The sequence below is a fragment of the Nicotiana tabacum genome, chromosome 7 (assembly GCF_000715075.1).
Source record: "Nicotiana tabacum cultivar K326 chromosome 7, ASM71507v2, whole genome shotgun sequence".
Taxonomy (NCBI): domain Eukaryota; kingdom Viridiplantae; phylum Streptophyta; class Magnoliopsida; order Solanales; family Solanaceae; genus Nicotiana; species Nicotiana tabacum.
The window spans coordinates 102,557,469-102,573,525 of record NC_134086.1 but is presented as its reverse complement, the minus strand read 5'-3'; the positions used below and the strand labels follow the sequence as shown (position 1 = coordinate 102,573,525).

The window sequence follows — 16,057 nt, the reverse complement described above, 5'->3', positions numbered from 1 at the left end:
CATTCTTCCAAATCAATCCCGAATCACTCGAAAACTAAAATCGATGATACACATAAGTCAATATACACCACATGAAGCTACTCATGACCTCAAACCATTGAACGGAATACAAATGTTCAACACAACCGGCTGGATCATTACAGACTAGTCATGTTTGCACGGCATCTCCTTCATCTGATTGTCAAAAGTTTGAACATTTCATTGGCCGGAATCAGTTAGTTAAAACAATTTGTCTGCAAAATCGTGTAATGCTCAATAGGCTACCATCCGAATCTAGCAAGTATCACAAATGCAAAATTTTGGTGGTCTTATGATCACTGCCTTGCCTTCTCATTTGACATTTTCTATACTTTATTAGTAATTACGGGTACTATGTGAAAGCAGAATACAAAAGATATGTAAGAGAAAAATCATAAATAATTTCATTCACTACTTATTTGGCAGTAGACCAGTACAGTGCATGACGAATTTTCCTCTGTATAAGTGTTTAATTCCCTATGAATATAGAGAAACAAAATAACGTAGTCATTTTGAAATTAGGAGGATGCAAGGAGCTGCCTGACATTCATAGGCGAAATATCAGGAGAGTTTCCGTCCAGCAGGCGTTTTGCTATGATGACATTAGCTGCATCAGTTGGATGGTATGGATCCCAGAACACAAACTTGCTTCTATTTGCACATATTTTAGATGAAGGACCACATGGAATTATTCCCCCAAATCTTCCACCACCAGAACAGCAAGCTGAATCTGCATTCTCAAATCCTACATATAACAATATCCACCATCAAATTATATTACCTGAATCTTGAAAATTATGACCTAATATCTTGATATCTCCGGAGAAATGGGGCTAGAGTTTGGGTAAAACTATTCTGTTGTCTAATTAAATCACTTCAGCCTAGTTGGGGTCACGTGCTGCACCAAACTAATAAATGAGCTAGTGTTCAAGTCATGCCCTATGCTAGAACATTACTTCAGTTTTAAGTGCATTCACTTGGTGCAAGCCGGGGATACAGCCTCTTGCACAAATGCAGGGTTAGGCTACGTACAATAAACCCTTTTGGTTCTTTCCTTCCCCGGACCCCGCGTATAGCGGGAGCTTAGTGCATCGGGACTTGGTGCGAGTAGGTGTTTTACCTAGGGCAGGCCTGATTTCACGATCCACATATTATGGAAGACACGATAAAACATAGGGGTTTCTAATTAATCTTTGATAGTAGAACTCACCATAAGATGAGTAATTCTGAATGATGTCTTGGACGATTCCGTAGGCATCTGCATAGACAAACTTTGATCCAGTAAGTTTGGAATTTAGTTCACTCACAAGCCCTCTCAATTGGGTGTTGTATAATTGCGCAAGCACATTTGGGAAATTTACGCAGTTATCTCCAGCTGATAGATTTATTTCCCTTTGGTAGGGGATACACCCAATAGGCCCAACATTCACCACTATTACTTTCCTGGCACCCAAATTATAAAGTCTCTGCATATGGTTTTGAACAAGAATCATCATGTCAGCATTCTACTTTGTGTTATAGCACTTGTAGTAGTCAACATTAATAAATTCACAATTTACCGTTAGTTGAATTCTGTATTTGGATATCACTGCTCCCACAAATTTCATAGGAGGTACAGTTAGTTGCTCAGCTGTGGAGAGAACAGGCGTGAGATAATTGTTAATGAGGTCATTTGATCCCATAGTTACTGAGAAGAGTGAATTCTCAATCAACTTTATCGCCGCTGGCTCTCCTATTCTTGTGATTATGTCCTGTCTAGTATTTGCAAAATTGTCTAATTGAGCATCCATGTTGATCCTTCCACCCTACCAATATTTAGAAAAAAAAAACCCCATTTTAATCAATATCCAATAAAACACACAAAAATAAAAACAAATCTTGGAGCACTCCCATCTGATTACATAATCCTCCTTTTGACTTGACATACTCGTGCATAACAGACCTAACATGATTATATGACTACTCAATGCAGATTCTTCACAAAACAATTTTTTTACATATTCTTGTATTGCGAGATAAGTTATACCAAGATTTTGATATAAAATAATACCTCCAATCAAATACAAATAAATTTAATCCCTTATACGGAAATAACCCACATAATCCCTTGAATCAAACGGCCATTCAATTAAACAATACATGCCTAACATTTCAAAACGCACGTTTTGCAAGTGTTAGATACAGAGGTATACAAAAGCATTGAGAATAATAAGGAAAAATTCGAAGCTAAACAACCAATAGAAAATCGGGGAAAATTAAGGACTTACAAAAATTTGGCCAGATTCATTAAGAATGCCTCCTCCTCCAGAAGCATAATTGACACCTTGCAGAATCACTGGTCCACATGTTGTTGGTGCTAAGTATGGAGGAGTCAAATTAAACCCCACTTCCTCACCTGCAAATCCATTCAAATAAAATCATCCAAAATAAGAAGAAGAAAATACTACTACTAAATAAAGGGAGAGATTTTGAGCAAGATTAAACTTGCCTAAAATGTCCACTATAGTTCTTCCATTTGTATATCTTCCCGTTGGGGCACCAAAATCAATACCATTTGGGAAGAAATTTGCTTTTGAAAGAGAAGTAATATAGTTATTGTTACCCACATCAACCAATGAATCTCCAAAGACAAAATTAGCAGGGACATTTTCTGCCAAACAGATGGTCAAGTTCTGAAGCAAAACTCCCAAAATGGCCAACCTATAATATGATGGATTTCCCATTTCAAGAATGTGGAGGCTTCTTTCAGTAGGAGAAAGCAAGTTCTGTTTAATGGACCAACAAGGCAAATCAAAGACACACACACACCCACCAATAGAAAGAGGAAAAATTGCAGAGAATTAAAAGCAAATAAGCTTTTAGCTCACAATTTCAGTGGACATGACTATAGTCACTATATTACTTATGAACTTAGGATGGGCCAGCAAACAATTAAAAGAAGAGCAGCTTATAGCTCATATATTAAAACTAAACCTATGAAATTAGGATGGGCTAGAAATAAAGAATTAAATTAAGGGAAGCTTCAAGAGACATTTGGTCATAGTTGGGGACGAATTAACTGAAAAGGGACATTCTAGGCTTAACTCAACATTATGATAAAAGTAGAGAAAACAGAGCTTCAAATAGATATAACTAGCTTAGTGTGAAAGTTGGTGGAGAAGAAAAATGGAAAGCGTTTCCTCATTAAATGCCTAGCAGAATCAGCACTACCAATCAGAGAAATTTCTGATATGTTGGAGCCAATCTTGAGCCAGAATGCAATCCCCAAAAGAGAAACAGAACCAATAAATATTACTTCTACTAGTGGATTTCTGTCCAAGTTCGGAAATTCATAATTTTTGTTGGTGGTAAGAAAATAAATTATGCAACTGCCAACCTTCAGATTCTGAACCAATTGGATGGCACACTACGTGCAATTGAATGCAGTCACTTAATTTTACAGTATGGATAGTAATACTTTTGACTTACAAATTCCACCAAGTTGACACCAACTCATGTTTTTTATTCGTACAATTATTATTAACAGCAGAATCTTGAAAATCTTAAGAGAAAAATGTCTTCATTTTGTACAACTGCATTAAGTCAAGTGGATCGATACCGTTTAAGCAACTTGGTATGAATCTCTGAGGCATATGCTTAATGTTCATTTTAAATAGAGCTTCACATTATCACTTTCGCAAAATGGTGAAAGTATCTATTTGATCATCATTATACTTTTTGTTCACATTTATCTAACCCTAAATTTAAGAGTTAATAGTTAAGACCCAAAAACTCCTTAAACTATTATGTTTTTATCAGTTTTCTATTTAAATTATTCGGTGACTCCAAAACCCCCTAAACTATATTACCCTTCATATTTTAACCCCATAATTACTTACATGACATAACATGTATAGTAACTCGCTTGGAAGCGTGTGTCAGCTGAAAAAAACCTTCAAAATGGTCCACCTACAGAATATAATGGAGAAAATTTTACATAAGAACATCTGAGCTCCCTATTTTTCAATTTTATAGCCCATATTTCAATTTACAACCAACTAGCCCAAAAATAATAGGCTAAGATTCAACATTCAACTCCAATAGGTACTAAAAATTACTATTTAATTTTTAAAAAAGATTGCTCAAGCTTTTAAGTTAATTTTCGAATCAGTAACTGTGACTCAAATATTAGTTCAACAAACCAAATCCATTTGGATGGTGAAAATTAATTTTTTAACAAGCTTAAACATGTGGGTTTAAATTTCGAATTTGATTTTGTGAGAAATTTGGAGTGGGTGTTATCTAGACTTATTAGAAATAGTATAAGGAGGTTGTATATAAAATTTGAAGTCATTTAATGGACATTTGGATTGATTTTGAACAAGAATTGCAACTGAAAATCGTGGAAGAAGTTCGTCTACAGACCCTTGTATAAAGGTGTATAAGATGTGTTTATACACTCATATACACTATTATACAAGATTATACATAATTATACAAAAAACTGATTTCATCTTGTTCCTTGCGTCTTTTCTAAAATTCAACTCAAATCTTGCTCAAATCTACTCCAAATCACTTCAAATTTAAATTTTGAACTCCTTTTGATATTTTCAATCAATTGGAACAACGCTGAATCCAAACAACTAACAAACTCAAAAAATCCTATTTTCAAAAGCAAAGCTTTAAATGGCCTTCAATGGTGGACTTCTGTCACGACCCAAACCGAAGGGCCGCGACGGGCACCCGGTGCCTTATTAAACCGAGTACCAACTTAACATATCTTTCCTATTATACTATCTTGAGTAAATGAGCCAGAAACCCGTCATGAGATAACAAGAATAAAACATAAAGGAATACTAGACATATGACAACCCAATATGATGTAGAAACTCATACATGTGACATACGGGCCTATAAGGCCGACATGACCATTTGTAAACTCAACACATAGGCCAATAAGGCCATACAAGTATCCATAAACCTGACATCTGTCTACAAGCCTCTAAGAGTACATAAAATCATAAAGGTCAAGGGATGACCTCGCCATATCAATCAATATATATCTAAAGCATACTGACCAAATAGGCAACTCCGGAGCAAGTGGAGTGCACCAACACCTCCGCTGAGCTGATAGCCTACTAGGAGGAATGTCAACCTATCAATTGGGACCTGCAGGCATGAAACGCAACGTCCCCAGGCAAAAGGTACGTCAGTACAAATAAAGTACCGAGTATGTAAGGCAGGAAAACATAAACAAGAACAATAATATAAAGAGAGATAGAAGAGATACGACCTGTAACATCTGCGTGCCTCTAGGGCTACTGACATGAAATGCATAACACATATATATACATAAACTTTTAAAAACATACGCCTCTGTAGGCATCATCATCATCATATCGTACCCGGCCTCGAAGAGGACTCGGTAAAAACGTACCTGACCATCATAAGGCTCGGTAGAATCGTACCTGGCCACGTGGAGCTCGGTAAATCCAACTGATCAGTGGTTACACAATATATATCGTACCCGGCCTACTATAGTGCGGCTCGGTAGAGTAAAATAGATATTATATATAATGCATGCTAAACTCATGGAATCACGTTCTAAACCTTTTGAAGTGACTTAAGGTCGTTGCACCTTCGATTAACATTATGGACATCATACCATCAATATGAGCTTCTATAGGATTCAAGGATCATACATACTTTCTTAAAATAACTTTATAAGGAAAGAACAACATGGGCAACCTTAGTTTCTAGGAGTAGATCCGTTATGAAATAGCATATTCATTTCACTTTAGATCATGCCAAAAGAAAGAGGGAAGTGCCTTAACATACCTTAACCATGGCGAGTACTTAATACCTCCCAAGCTACTCTTCAAACAACTCAACTCAATCTACCATTGCATACGGAGATTCAAAATCTATGTTGAATAAAGGCTAAGTCTGCAACTTAAACTTGTAGGTCGTTTATATAAATTCGGCCACCATCTCCCCTACAACAAGAGCCTCCTCCAATATCATATCCCAACAACAATTATCAGATAAATCCAGCAATACATAATTATTAATAATAAGATACCATAAAAAAACAACAAGTCATAACTATTTTACGACGAGCGACAAGCTCCAATTGGAAATCGTATACCCTATATCATCCCTTATAGACTTTTTACTTTAACTTAATAGTATCATTAACATGATAATGAAGTCATTCATCAATAATTCCAGCCTTATACCATATATCTATAACAAAAAAAATGATCCACAACTCCAATTATTCTTAATTAGCTACTTTATACACTAGTTCATCCATTTAACTTAACCAATGCCAAGATAACCTTAAGCGCATGTAAGAACACAATATAATACCTCCTACAATGGATTCAAGTCAAAATCCATATTATATTTAGATTACAACAGCCCAACACACCCCAATCAATTCATACCAAAAACGACGACTATAATAGTGTCCAACACCCCGAAAATATTACAAAGAATGACTAATCCATCATTTCGCCATTAAGTGGTGTTTCTCCACACCATTTATCCCCCGAAAACTTCATTAAATATCAGAAAAATATACAGCCCAAAAGCTACACGAAACATCCCACAAAACAGTCCATTACAAATCAAATAACTCGAACTCACGGCTTTCGATCACCATCCCGTGAGTTCTAACTATTATGAAATGAATTAATCAACCTTACTTGATATTTAAGAGCTTAAAACCAGAAATTAAGAATTTTATTAACTATTAAATACCTTTCAAAACTCAAACTACAAAGAAAAGAGATGCAATATAGCAATACTTACGCAGTGGGGATCGTTCTAGTGTTGTTGCTTCTTGATTTCGTGCCCGGGATGATGGTATTGTTTGAAACCCTTGTAGAGAGCTTAAGGGTGATGTTATGGGTCTTATTTGTTTGTACTCTCTGGAAATATGCAGAAAGAGACGAGATAAAGGAGATAATCTCCATTTTGTTGAAAAGTCAAAAGGTACTATTTGGCACCCTATAATTGGCTCGTCTTCCAACACTTATAACTTTTATCCGGGTGTCGTATGAGTAAACGGTTAAGAGCATTGGAAACTACATTCCAAGGCCTTCAATTTAGTATATAATATGTACCAAAAAGACCTCATATAGCACACGAAATGTATTACTCAAAAAGCTTCATTACAAGGCAAATCATAAAGTCGGTTTTTTCGCAACTTAAATTCGATTTTTCTTAAACTTTATACTTCATATACAAACATCATATATAGTCATATCATGCCTTTAAACACATTTAAATCATGATTAACAAGTCTCATATTCATCTTAACTTGCTTAACACTTCGACAAACCTTTCTTATCCTTGTAGAAGGATTTCATCCTTTTGAGCTTACATCAATTGACTCACGACGTACTTTCAGGTACAAAAACATGGGTAGTAACATTATTCCCCCCTTTGAAATATTCGTCCTCGAATGTTGTCTGATCCGCTTCTCATTCTCATACCATATGACTCTTAAGAATAATTTAATATTGTCCTTTGTCATCTAGGTAATTGTTCTCTGAATAAATTTGAAAACTAGGGCATTCCCCCCTTTAGGCCTATTCTCACCTCACGAATTATGGCCGGAGTTCTTCCAATCTCTTAACTTCGACTACCTTCTATGATTTATCCTATATGACTGTCCAGCTTTTTGCCAATCTCCTGGCTTTACTTTGTGAATACATATATAGAACTATGACATGATGTCCCTCTGGGCATATATAGGTATATTTAAGCTCTTTGCTTGGTACTTTTTTGAATGTACGACTACTGCTATATTTTGTTTTATAGCCTTGATATTATTACTGAGGTGTGCTACACAACTCTAGGTTACTTCCTCATTGCTTGTCCCATAACCTGTCGGCGCAACCCTGCCATATTAGGAACATATAATCGACCTTGATATCTGAGTACTCCATCTCACCCTACCACATTAGGAACATATAATCGACCTCGATATCTAAGGACTCCATCTTATGCAATCTCAAATAGTGTCTTCTCCTTTTGAAGGGTTGTATCTCTTTAATGATCTAGCACATGATATTCATACTGACATTCCTTCACTTCAGTTACTAAAGAGGAGGTTTCCATGTCCTAAGTAGTAACTCTGGTACCACCTGCATCTAGTAATCGAATTCCAAGATTAGCTAGCAGATGAATCTCACAAGCTATCTCACTCTTCTATGCCTGTAAATATGATAGGCTAAACATAGATCTACGATTGAGGGCGTTGACTACTATATTCGCCTTCCTTGGATGATATAAAATATAAACATCATAGTCTTTCACTAACTCCAACCATCGCCTCGAATGTAATATATTATCACTAAGGCTCGCGTCTCATCGGGGAACATCTGAAGTGATTTTCTTAATGCACCTAGGGACGATACTATACTTCAATAACTGCATTTTCATAACATCCCAACTATTCATCTTATGGGGAACATTCTAATACCGTGCCATCCATGAAATCCCTTTTCTTTAAATCATTACTCAATCGAAGGCCCAAACGTCATTCTCTTAACTATCACAATTACACCCTTGTTCTACTACCAGGGCAGTATTCCATCTCTTCTAATTGCTCTTATTCTTAGACTCCTCTGAGTTCATTCAGAGTGTACCGAGCTTTCTATAGCTCATGGAAAGCATTAACTATCTTGTTTTGACAGGTTTAATCCTGAGACCTTGCCTATTATTGTCACTTTCTCACTCATATTTACCATACTTACCTTTAAATCTCGCACCGTATCTTCTATCGATTTCATAACCTTCCTTCTACATTGTTGGAATTCACATCCATACCTTAAATCTCACTATAATACTTGCAACCCTGATGCATACACAATCTGGTTGGAGCTTCATATTAACGTCTTATGAGACTGATACTCTTCTAATTGCTTTATCGTAGAGCTTTTATAGAATATCATTGTTGTACTAACTCTCTTATACCTCTGCTATTAAAAGTGCTCCTTCTATGGTTTGAGTCACGATTTCTATAATCATCTAGGTCGAACAATCGGACTCGTGATGTAACTTTCGAGTTTCCTCTTCCTTATCAGCCTTTAATTAAGCTTAGGCTATCTTCCAATTTTTAGCTTAGTGTATTAGCTATTATATTAGCCTTTCATGGACTCTATGTAGCATCCATGATATAATCTTCTAACAATTCAAGTCTTTGCCGGTGACGTGGACTTAATTCTTTCTTTTACTTATACTAGAGTCTCCTATAGTTGTATAAATGTCATGGATATAAATCTGAAATCTTAAGTGCGTTCACAACTTAACCAACTTTGGTTCATTGATTGAATAATTCATTTCGTGCCTTCTCAACTTTATTTAAATGTAAGCAATCACTTTTCATGGCTGTTACGTCACTTGTTACATGAATAATTGGCCTATCTTATTGCCCACGAATACTTGAATTTGCTGTAACTCATATAATCTCAAATAGCACTTTTGACTTCCCGTTCATTATTCACGATAGGTGACACTTTCGTATTGAGTGCATACAATGTTGTAGTGGGACTGTTGTTACTTGACCATATCTTCTTTATGTCATTATGCTTAAGTTGAAGCCTTCTTCCTTATTTCCTCAGCTAGTATTTCTTTGTAGTACTTAAGAAGACCTTCTAGATCTTGTAAAGTTACGATCTTGTTATACTGTATACCCGAAGGAATTTTCGATGTTCTTACTCACCTACAAACACCCTTAGTTACATACCTTCGTGCCCTTGTGCTCGTAGGGTTACTTCTAAACTCAGATTTTGATTGTCTCCTTAGTGGCACTCTCCATTATTTCCGTAACACTTATACGGTACCTTTAGTAACCCAACTCCTATCTGAATATTTCTCAAGGTTACGACATCATATCTGCGAGACTGAATTTACTAGATTAGGATTCACAACGTTTATCTTGCATGATCTGCTGATTTACTTATAACCTCTTGTATAGCCATAACTTGGCTCTTCTTGAATCAACTACAAACTACTCGTTGATCCAATCTCATATCTATATTCCGCATAATCTCTCTTTGGTTAATTACTTTGTCTTAAGTCACCTCTCGTACTGGCTCCTTATGCATCAAGTGTTCATTTGCTTATCAACATCATCGTGCAACCCTTACTGCTTCTCTCCGGCATCATGTTTGCATATTGTTCTGGAGTCATATTATATCTATAGGATTTGAATAGATTCTATCTCATCCCTTTCACCCTTTTACCTCATTCCTCATTTACTATTCCATAGTTACCTCTTCATCTTGCCATTTTTTCACATCTTTACTAACATCTTACTCACCTTGCGGTAACCCCTATATACCGGGGATAATCGAATTTATTATGCACAAGGGTGACACTTAGTGTAACTGGAACACTTAGAGGTCGTTTGGTAGAGTGCATAACACAAAATAATGCTTGCATTAGTTTTGTGTATTAGTAATACCTTGTTTGGTACACTTTTTCATCCTATGTATAACTAATACAAGCATTAATTATACATCCTATTTAGTATTATCCTGTGTATAGCTAATGCATAGCAAAACCATGGTATTAGTAATACCAAGGCTATCAATGCATGCATTAGTATGTCTAAAGACCAAATTGTCCTTAAAGTCTCTTAAAACTAAAGAATATAGAGGGCATTTTTGTAAACAACTAATTTTTTTTTTAAAATTATGCAATGCATTTTAGTTTTTAATACATCACACCAAACAATGTATAAAAAATAATCTCTGTATAACTAATGCTTGCATTACTAACATATGCATTACTAATCCCTGTATTACTAATACACCATATTCAGCATTATTCTTATACACTCTACCAAACGACCCCTTTGTCCCTTAAGCTTAACTCTGCTCCACGTGCTTGCTTTAGGGAAGCATCTTCCTAAATGAATCTTAAAGGTTATTCTTTTGTTGTCCATTCTATTATTGTGTCAGAATGTTATCTCTGAAATTCCCATGATACCAGCTATTATAAAATCCTTCAGTCCCTAATTCACATTCAGTTTATCTTGTTCACCAGTGCATACTGATTTCTACTACTCTGGGGTCTAACCTTTCCTCCTGGTAATCACGTTGAAGTCACCAACTTATTTCTCGAAATAAAGATATGACTTTATGGCTTATACTCTTTTATTGCCTCAAGGCCTGTCACCTCTTGTATTTGCCTTCACTTGACTATGGACTCTGTCATCGTGTCATATGTTGATTTACCGTTATCATCCATTTATCACATCTTACTCATGATGCTTCATTTACTCTCTTCTTATTCTCCGGATAATATCTTTATCTATCTCTTTATTCTGAAAACTCTCACAAAATATTCTTTCCCTTAGCTCCCCTTTCTTCATCTCACTGGCTCATCAGAATGTCTAACATTCTCTTTTTTTTCTTACTCGGGGCTGGAGTCATACTAAGGTAAATATTTGTCTTATCTTCTAAATTTTTTGAATAATCTAGTATTCATATCTGATTGTACTATTCTAAAGTTCACCATCTAGGTGTCTCACAAGGAGATATATTACCACATTTGCACTATCCTTCGGATACATTAGTTAATGATAACAATCCATCCATAATTTTGGATTACTCTAACCCGAATTGAATCTTGATATCACTTTATTCTTTTAAACTATATTTGTTAGCTCCCATAGGGCACAACTGAGATGTGTGTGGTCAATTGTATATATCACCATTAATATTGAAGGTAACACCAATACTTACATTTCTCTGCCTGAATTGTAAATACTGATAATCTTCATTAACTAGGTACCTCGTACCCTTCGTCATCTTGCTTGTTTTACTTGCTGAAACTTGTATCTACTTTTCGATTCACTTATTCCTTTTTACCATACGAGTAGATAGATATTCTTGTCTTAGGGTTCCTTATCAAGAAGCTTACACATCTTAGTACACATATGATCTGCTGAAAACCTCATATTTAGTCATCATAAGCATGATGCAAAATCGAGTTCCTCTTACACAACTCTTTCGCATCAAAATTCAATCTCTTACCGATTATCTTTCTGGATGTAGGTATCACTGTATTATGAATTAAAAAAAATTTAGAAGTTTGAATTCTTACAACTGAGCTCTATCACATGATCTAGAACAAGAAGAAAGAGTGACAATCCTAAATGCCATGTAGCCTCCTGCTGATAAGTGTGGTGCACAACACACCCATAAACAAGACTCTACTAGACACGACTTGTAGACTCCCTAGGACAGAACTGCTCTGATTCCACTTCTGTCACGACCCAAACCGAAGGGCCGCGACGGGCACCCAGTGCCTTATTCAACTGAGTACCAACATAACATATCTTTCTTATTATACTATCTTGAGTAAATGAGCCAGAAACCCGTCATGAGATAATAAAAATAAAACATAAAGGAATACTAGACATAGGACAACCCAATATGATGTAGAAACTCATACATGTGAAATACGGGCCTATAAGGCCGACATGACCATTTGTAAACTCAACACATAGGCCAATAAGGACATACAAGTATCCATAAACCTGATCTCTGTCTACAAGCCTCTAAGAGTACATAAAATCATAAAGGTCAGGACAGGGCCCCGCCATATCAATCAATACATATCCAAAGCATACTGACCAAATAGGCAACTCCGGAGCAAGTGGAGTGCACAAACACCTCCGCTGAGCTGATAACCTACTAGGAGGAATGTCAACCTACCAATTGGGACCTGGATGCATGAAACGCAGCGTCCCCAGGAAAAAGGGATGTCGGTACAATAAAGTACCGAGTATGTAAGGCAAGAAAGCATAAACAAGAACAATAATATAAAGAGAGATAGAAAAGATACGACCTGTAACATCTGCGTGCCTCTGGGGGATACTGACATGAAATGCATAACACATATATATACATAAACTTCTAAAAACATACGCCTCTGTAGGCATCATCATCATCATCATATCGTACCCGACCTCAAAGAGGACTCGGTGAAAACGTACCTGACCATCACAAGGCTCGGTAGAATAGTACCCGGTCACGTGGAACTCGGTAAATCCAACTGATCAGTGGTTGCACAATAGGTGTCATACCCATCCTACTATAGCACGGCTCGATAGAGTAAAATAGATACTATATATAATGCATGCTAGAGTCATTGAGTCACGTTCTAAACCTTTTGGAGTGACTTAAGGTCGTTGCACCTTCGATTAACATTATGGAAATCATACCATCAATATGAGCTTCTATAGGATTCAAGGATCATACATACTTTATTAAAATAACTTTATAAGGAAAGAACAACATGGACAACCTTAGTTTCTAGGAGTACATCCGTTATGAAATAGCGTATTCATTTCACTTTAGATCATGCGAAAAGAAAGAGGAAAGTGCCTTAACATACCTTAACCATGGTGAGTACTTAATACCTCCCAAACTACTCTTCAAACAACTCAACTCAATCTACCATTGCATAAGGAGATTCAAAATCTGTGTTGAATAAAGGCTAAGTCTGCAACTTAAACTTGTCGCTCGTTTATATAAATTCGGGCAGCATTTCCCCTGCAACAAGAGCCTCTAATATCATATCCCAACAACAATTTCCAAATAAATCCAACAATACATAATTATCAATAACAAGACACCATGAAATAACAACAAGTCATAACTATTTTACGATGAGCGACAAGCTCCAATTGGAATTCGTATACCCTATATCATCCCTTATAGACTTTTTAATTTAACTTAATAGTATCGTTAACATTATAATGAAGTCATTCATCAATAATTCTAGCCTTATACCATATATCCATAACAAAGAAAGTGATCCACAACTCCAATTATTCGTAATTAGCAACTTTATACACTAGTTCATGTCTAGTTCATCCATTTAACTTAACCAATGCCAAGATAACCTTAAGCGCCTGTAGGAACACAATATAATTACCTCCTACGGTGGATGCAAGTCTAAATACATGTTATATTTAGATTACAACAGCCCAACACACCCCAATCAATTTATACCAAAAACGACGACTATAGTAGTGTCCAACACCCCGAAAATACAAAGAATGACTAATCCATCATTTCGCCATTAAGTAGTGTTTCTCCACACCATTTATCCTCCAAAAACTTCATTAAATGTCAGCAAAATATACAGCCCAAAAGCTACACGAAACAGCCCACAAAATAGTCCATTACAAATCAAATAACTCGAACTCACGGCTTCCGATCACCGTCCAGTGAGTTCTAACTATTATGAAATGAATTAATCAACCTTAATTGATATTTAAGAGCTTAAAACCAGAAATTAAGAATTTTATAAACTATTAAATACCTTTCAAAACTCAAACTACAAAGAAAAAGAGAGACAATATAGCAATACTTACACCGTGAGGATCGTTCTAGTGTTGTTGCTTCTTGATTTCGTGCCCGGGATGATGGTATCGTTTGAAGCCCTTGTAGAGAGCTTAAGGGTGATGTTAGGGGTCTTATTTGGTCGTGCTCTCTGGAAATATGCAGAAAGAGACGAGATAAAGAAGATAATCTCCATTTGTTGAAAAGTCAAAAGGTACTACTTGGCACCCTATAATTGGCTCGTCTTCCAACGTTTATACTTTTTATCCAGGTGTCGTATGAGTAAACGGTTAAGAGCGTTGGAAACTAAATTCCAACACCTTCAATTTGGTATATAATATGTACCAAAAAGACCTCATATAGCACACAAAATATATTACTCAAAAAGCTTCATTACAATACAAATCCTTAGTCGGTTTTTCCGCAACTTAAATTCGATTTTTCTAAAACTTTATACTTCATATACAAACATCATATATAGTCATATCATGTCTTTAAACTCATTTAAATCATGATTAACAGGTCTCATATTCATCTTAACTTGCTTAACACTTCGGCAAACCTTTCCTATCCTTGTAAAAGGATTTCATCCTTTTTGAGCTTACATCAATTGACTCACGACGTAATTTTAGGTACAAAAACATGGGTTGTAACAATTCTACTCTTCATTTTTCTTACATTGCAACTAGGTGATACAGTGTAAGAAACACCAATGGCGGACAACCCTTTGAAGCATATGTAGAAGATGTGAGAAGAAGAGTGAGTGAAAACAATGGTTGTGAGAACACATATTTAACTTCATAGCTTTAAAAGCAATGGTTGTAAGAACACAAGTTTTAAATTTGCTAGTGCTTTCAAAATATGTGCAATATAGGCTAGGTTGGGTAAAACTTAAAAACATGAGTCATTTTTTGTTATGGTGTGAAGTCATGTGTATTTTCTTGTAATTCTTTCAATATAATGGCTAATTAGCCTAACCCTCTTTCAAATTTATTTATTTTATGAATATTCTCCTTATTTCAATTATATCCACCTTTGTTCCTCATCTTTTCACCATTCTTCCTTATTTTTTTCACCTTCTTATTCATTTTAACCTTTTTTCTTCAGTTCTCCATATGGGTTTCCTCGGAAAAAATTTCTCCCTCTCTTGTTTCCTCTAAAATAATTTATTCTATTTCTTGTTTTAGTCTTCTTTTATGTCTTATACATATTGTTGAAAGAACACCAATTTGAATCTTCTTATTAAACTCATCGCTTTGTAGAGAATAAAGTTGAATCTCTTGAACCTTCTTTGTGTAATCTGAGATTAGAGAATGTAATTACTAGCCAATTAATTTTTTATTTGCAAAATTTTATTTTTGTCTAGTTTTTTTAATGTAATATAAGACGATTTTTAAGAAATGCAACACTATATGCCTTTTATGTATATTTTTAAGAGCCGCAAAGTGAATATTAATAAGGACTTATTCAATTGGAGTCTAGCATAAAGCACAATCACAATTAAACCTAAAATTAACACAGTACATTACATATTATTTAGGCCAAAATTCCTAGAATTAGTTAGTCATCCGAAAGTAATACATCTGGAATAAACTACATAAAAAATTTCGTACAAACCATAAGTTAATATAGTTAGACAGACCCACCTTTAAGAGTCCAAAATATGGTTTTAATATATAGGGGAA

At 35.5% G+C, this 16,057-nt stretch overlaps 1 protein-coding gene across 1 annotated transcript; it reads right to left on the bottom strand.

Annotated features, from left to right (window-relative positions):
* Window positions 1-397: 397 nt before the first annotated feature.
* On the bottom strand, window positions 398-3,087 carry LOC107785441 (GDSL esterase/lipase At4g16230-like). Its single transcript, XM_016606747.2, has 5 exons — window positions 2,507-3,087; window positions 2,286-2,413; window positions 1,578-1,823; window positions 1,229-1,484; window positions 398-763 (listed from the first exon to the last, which is right to left on the bottom strand). Exons 1-5 carry the CDS (start codon window positions 2,739-2,741, stop codon window positions 537-539), a joined length of 1,092 nt encoding a protein of 363 aa, XP_016462233.2. The 5' UTR covers window positions 2,742-3,087; the 3' UTR covers window positions 398-536.
* Between the last annotated feature and the right edge of the window lie 12,970 nt (window positions 3,088-16,057).

Coding starts and splice junctions, on each gene's coding strand:
- LOC107785441 (XM_016606747.2), bottom strand. CDS start 2,741: ATGGGAAATCCATCATATTATAGGTTGGCCATTTTGGGAGTTTTGCTT. Junction 1,485..1,577: donor AATACAGAATTCAACTAACG/GTAAATTGTGAA, acceptor AACCATATGCAG/AGACTTTATAATTTGGGTGC. Junction 764..1,228: donor TCAGAATTACTCATCTTATG/GTGAGTTCTACT, acceptor TGTTATATGTAG/GATTTGAGAATGCAGATTCA.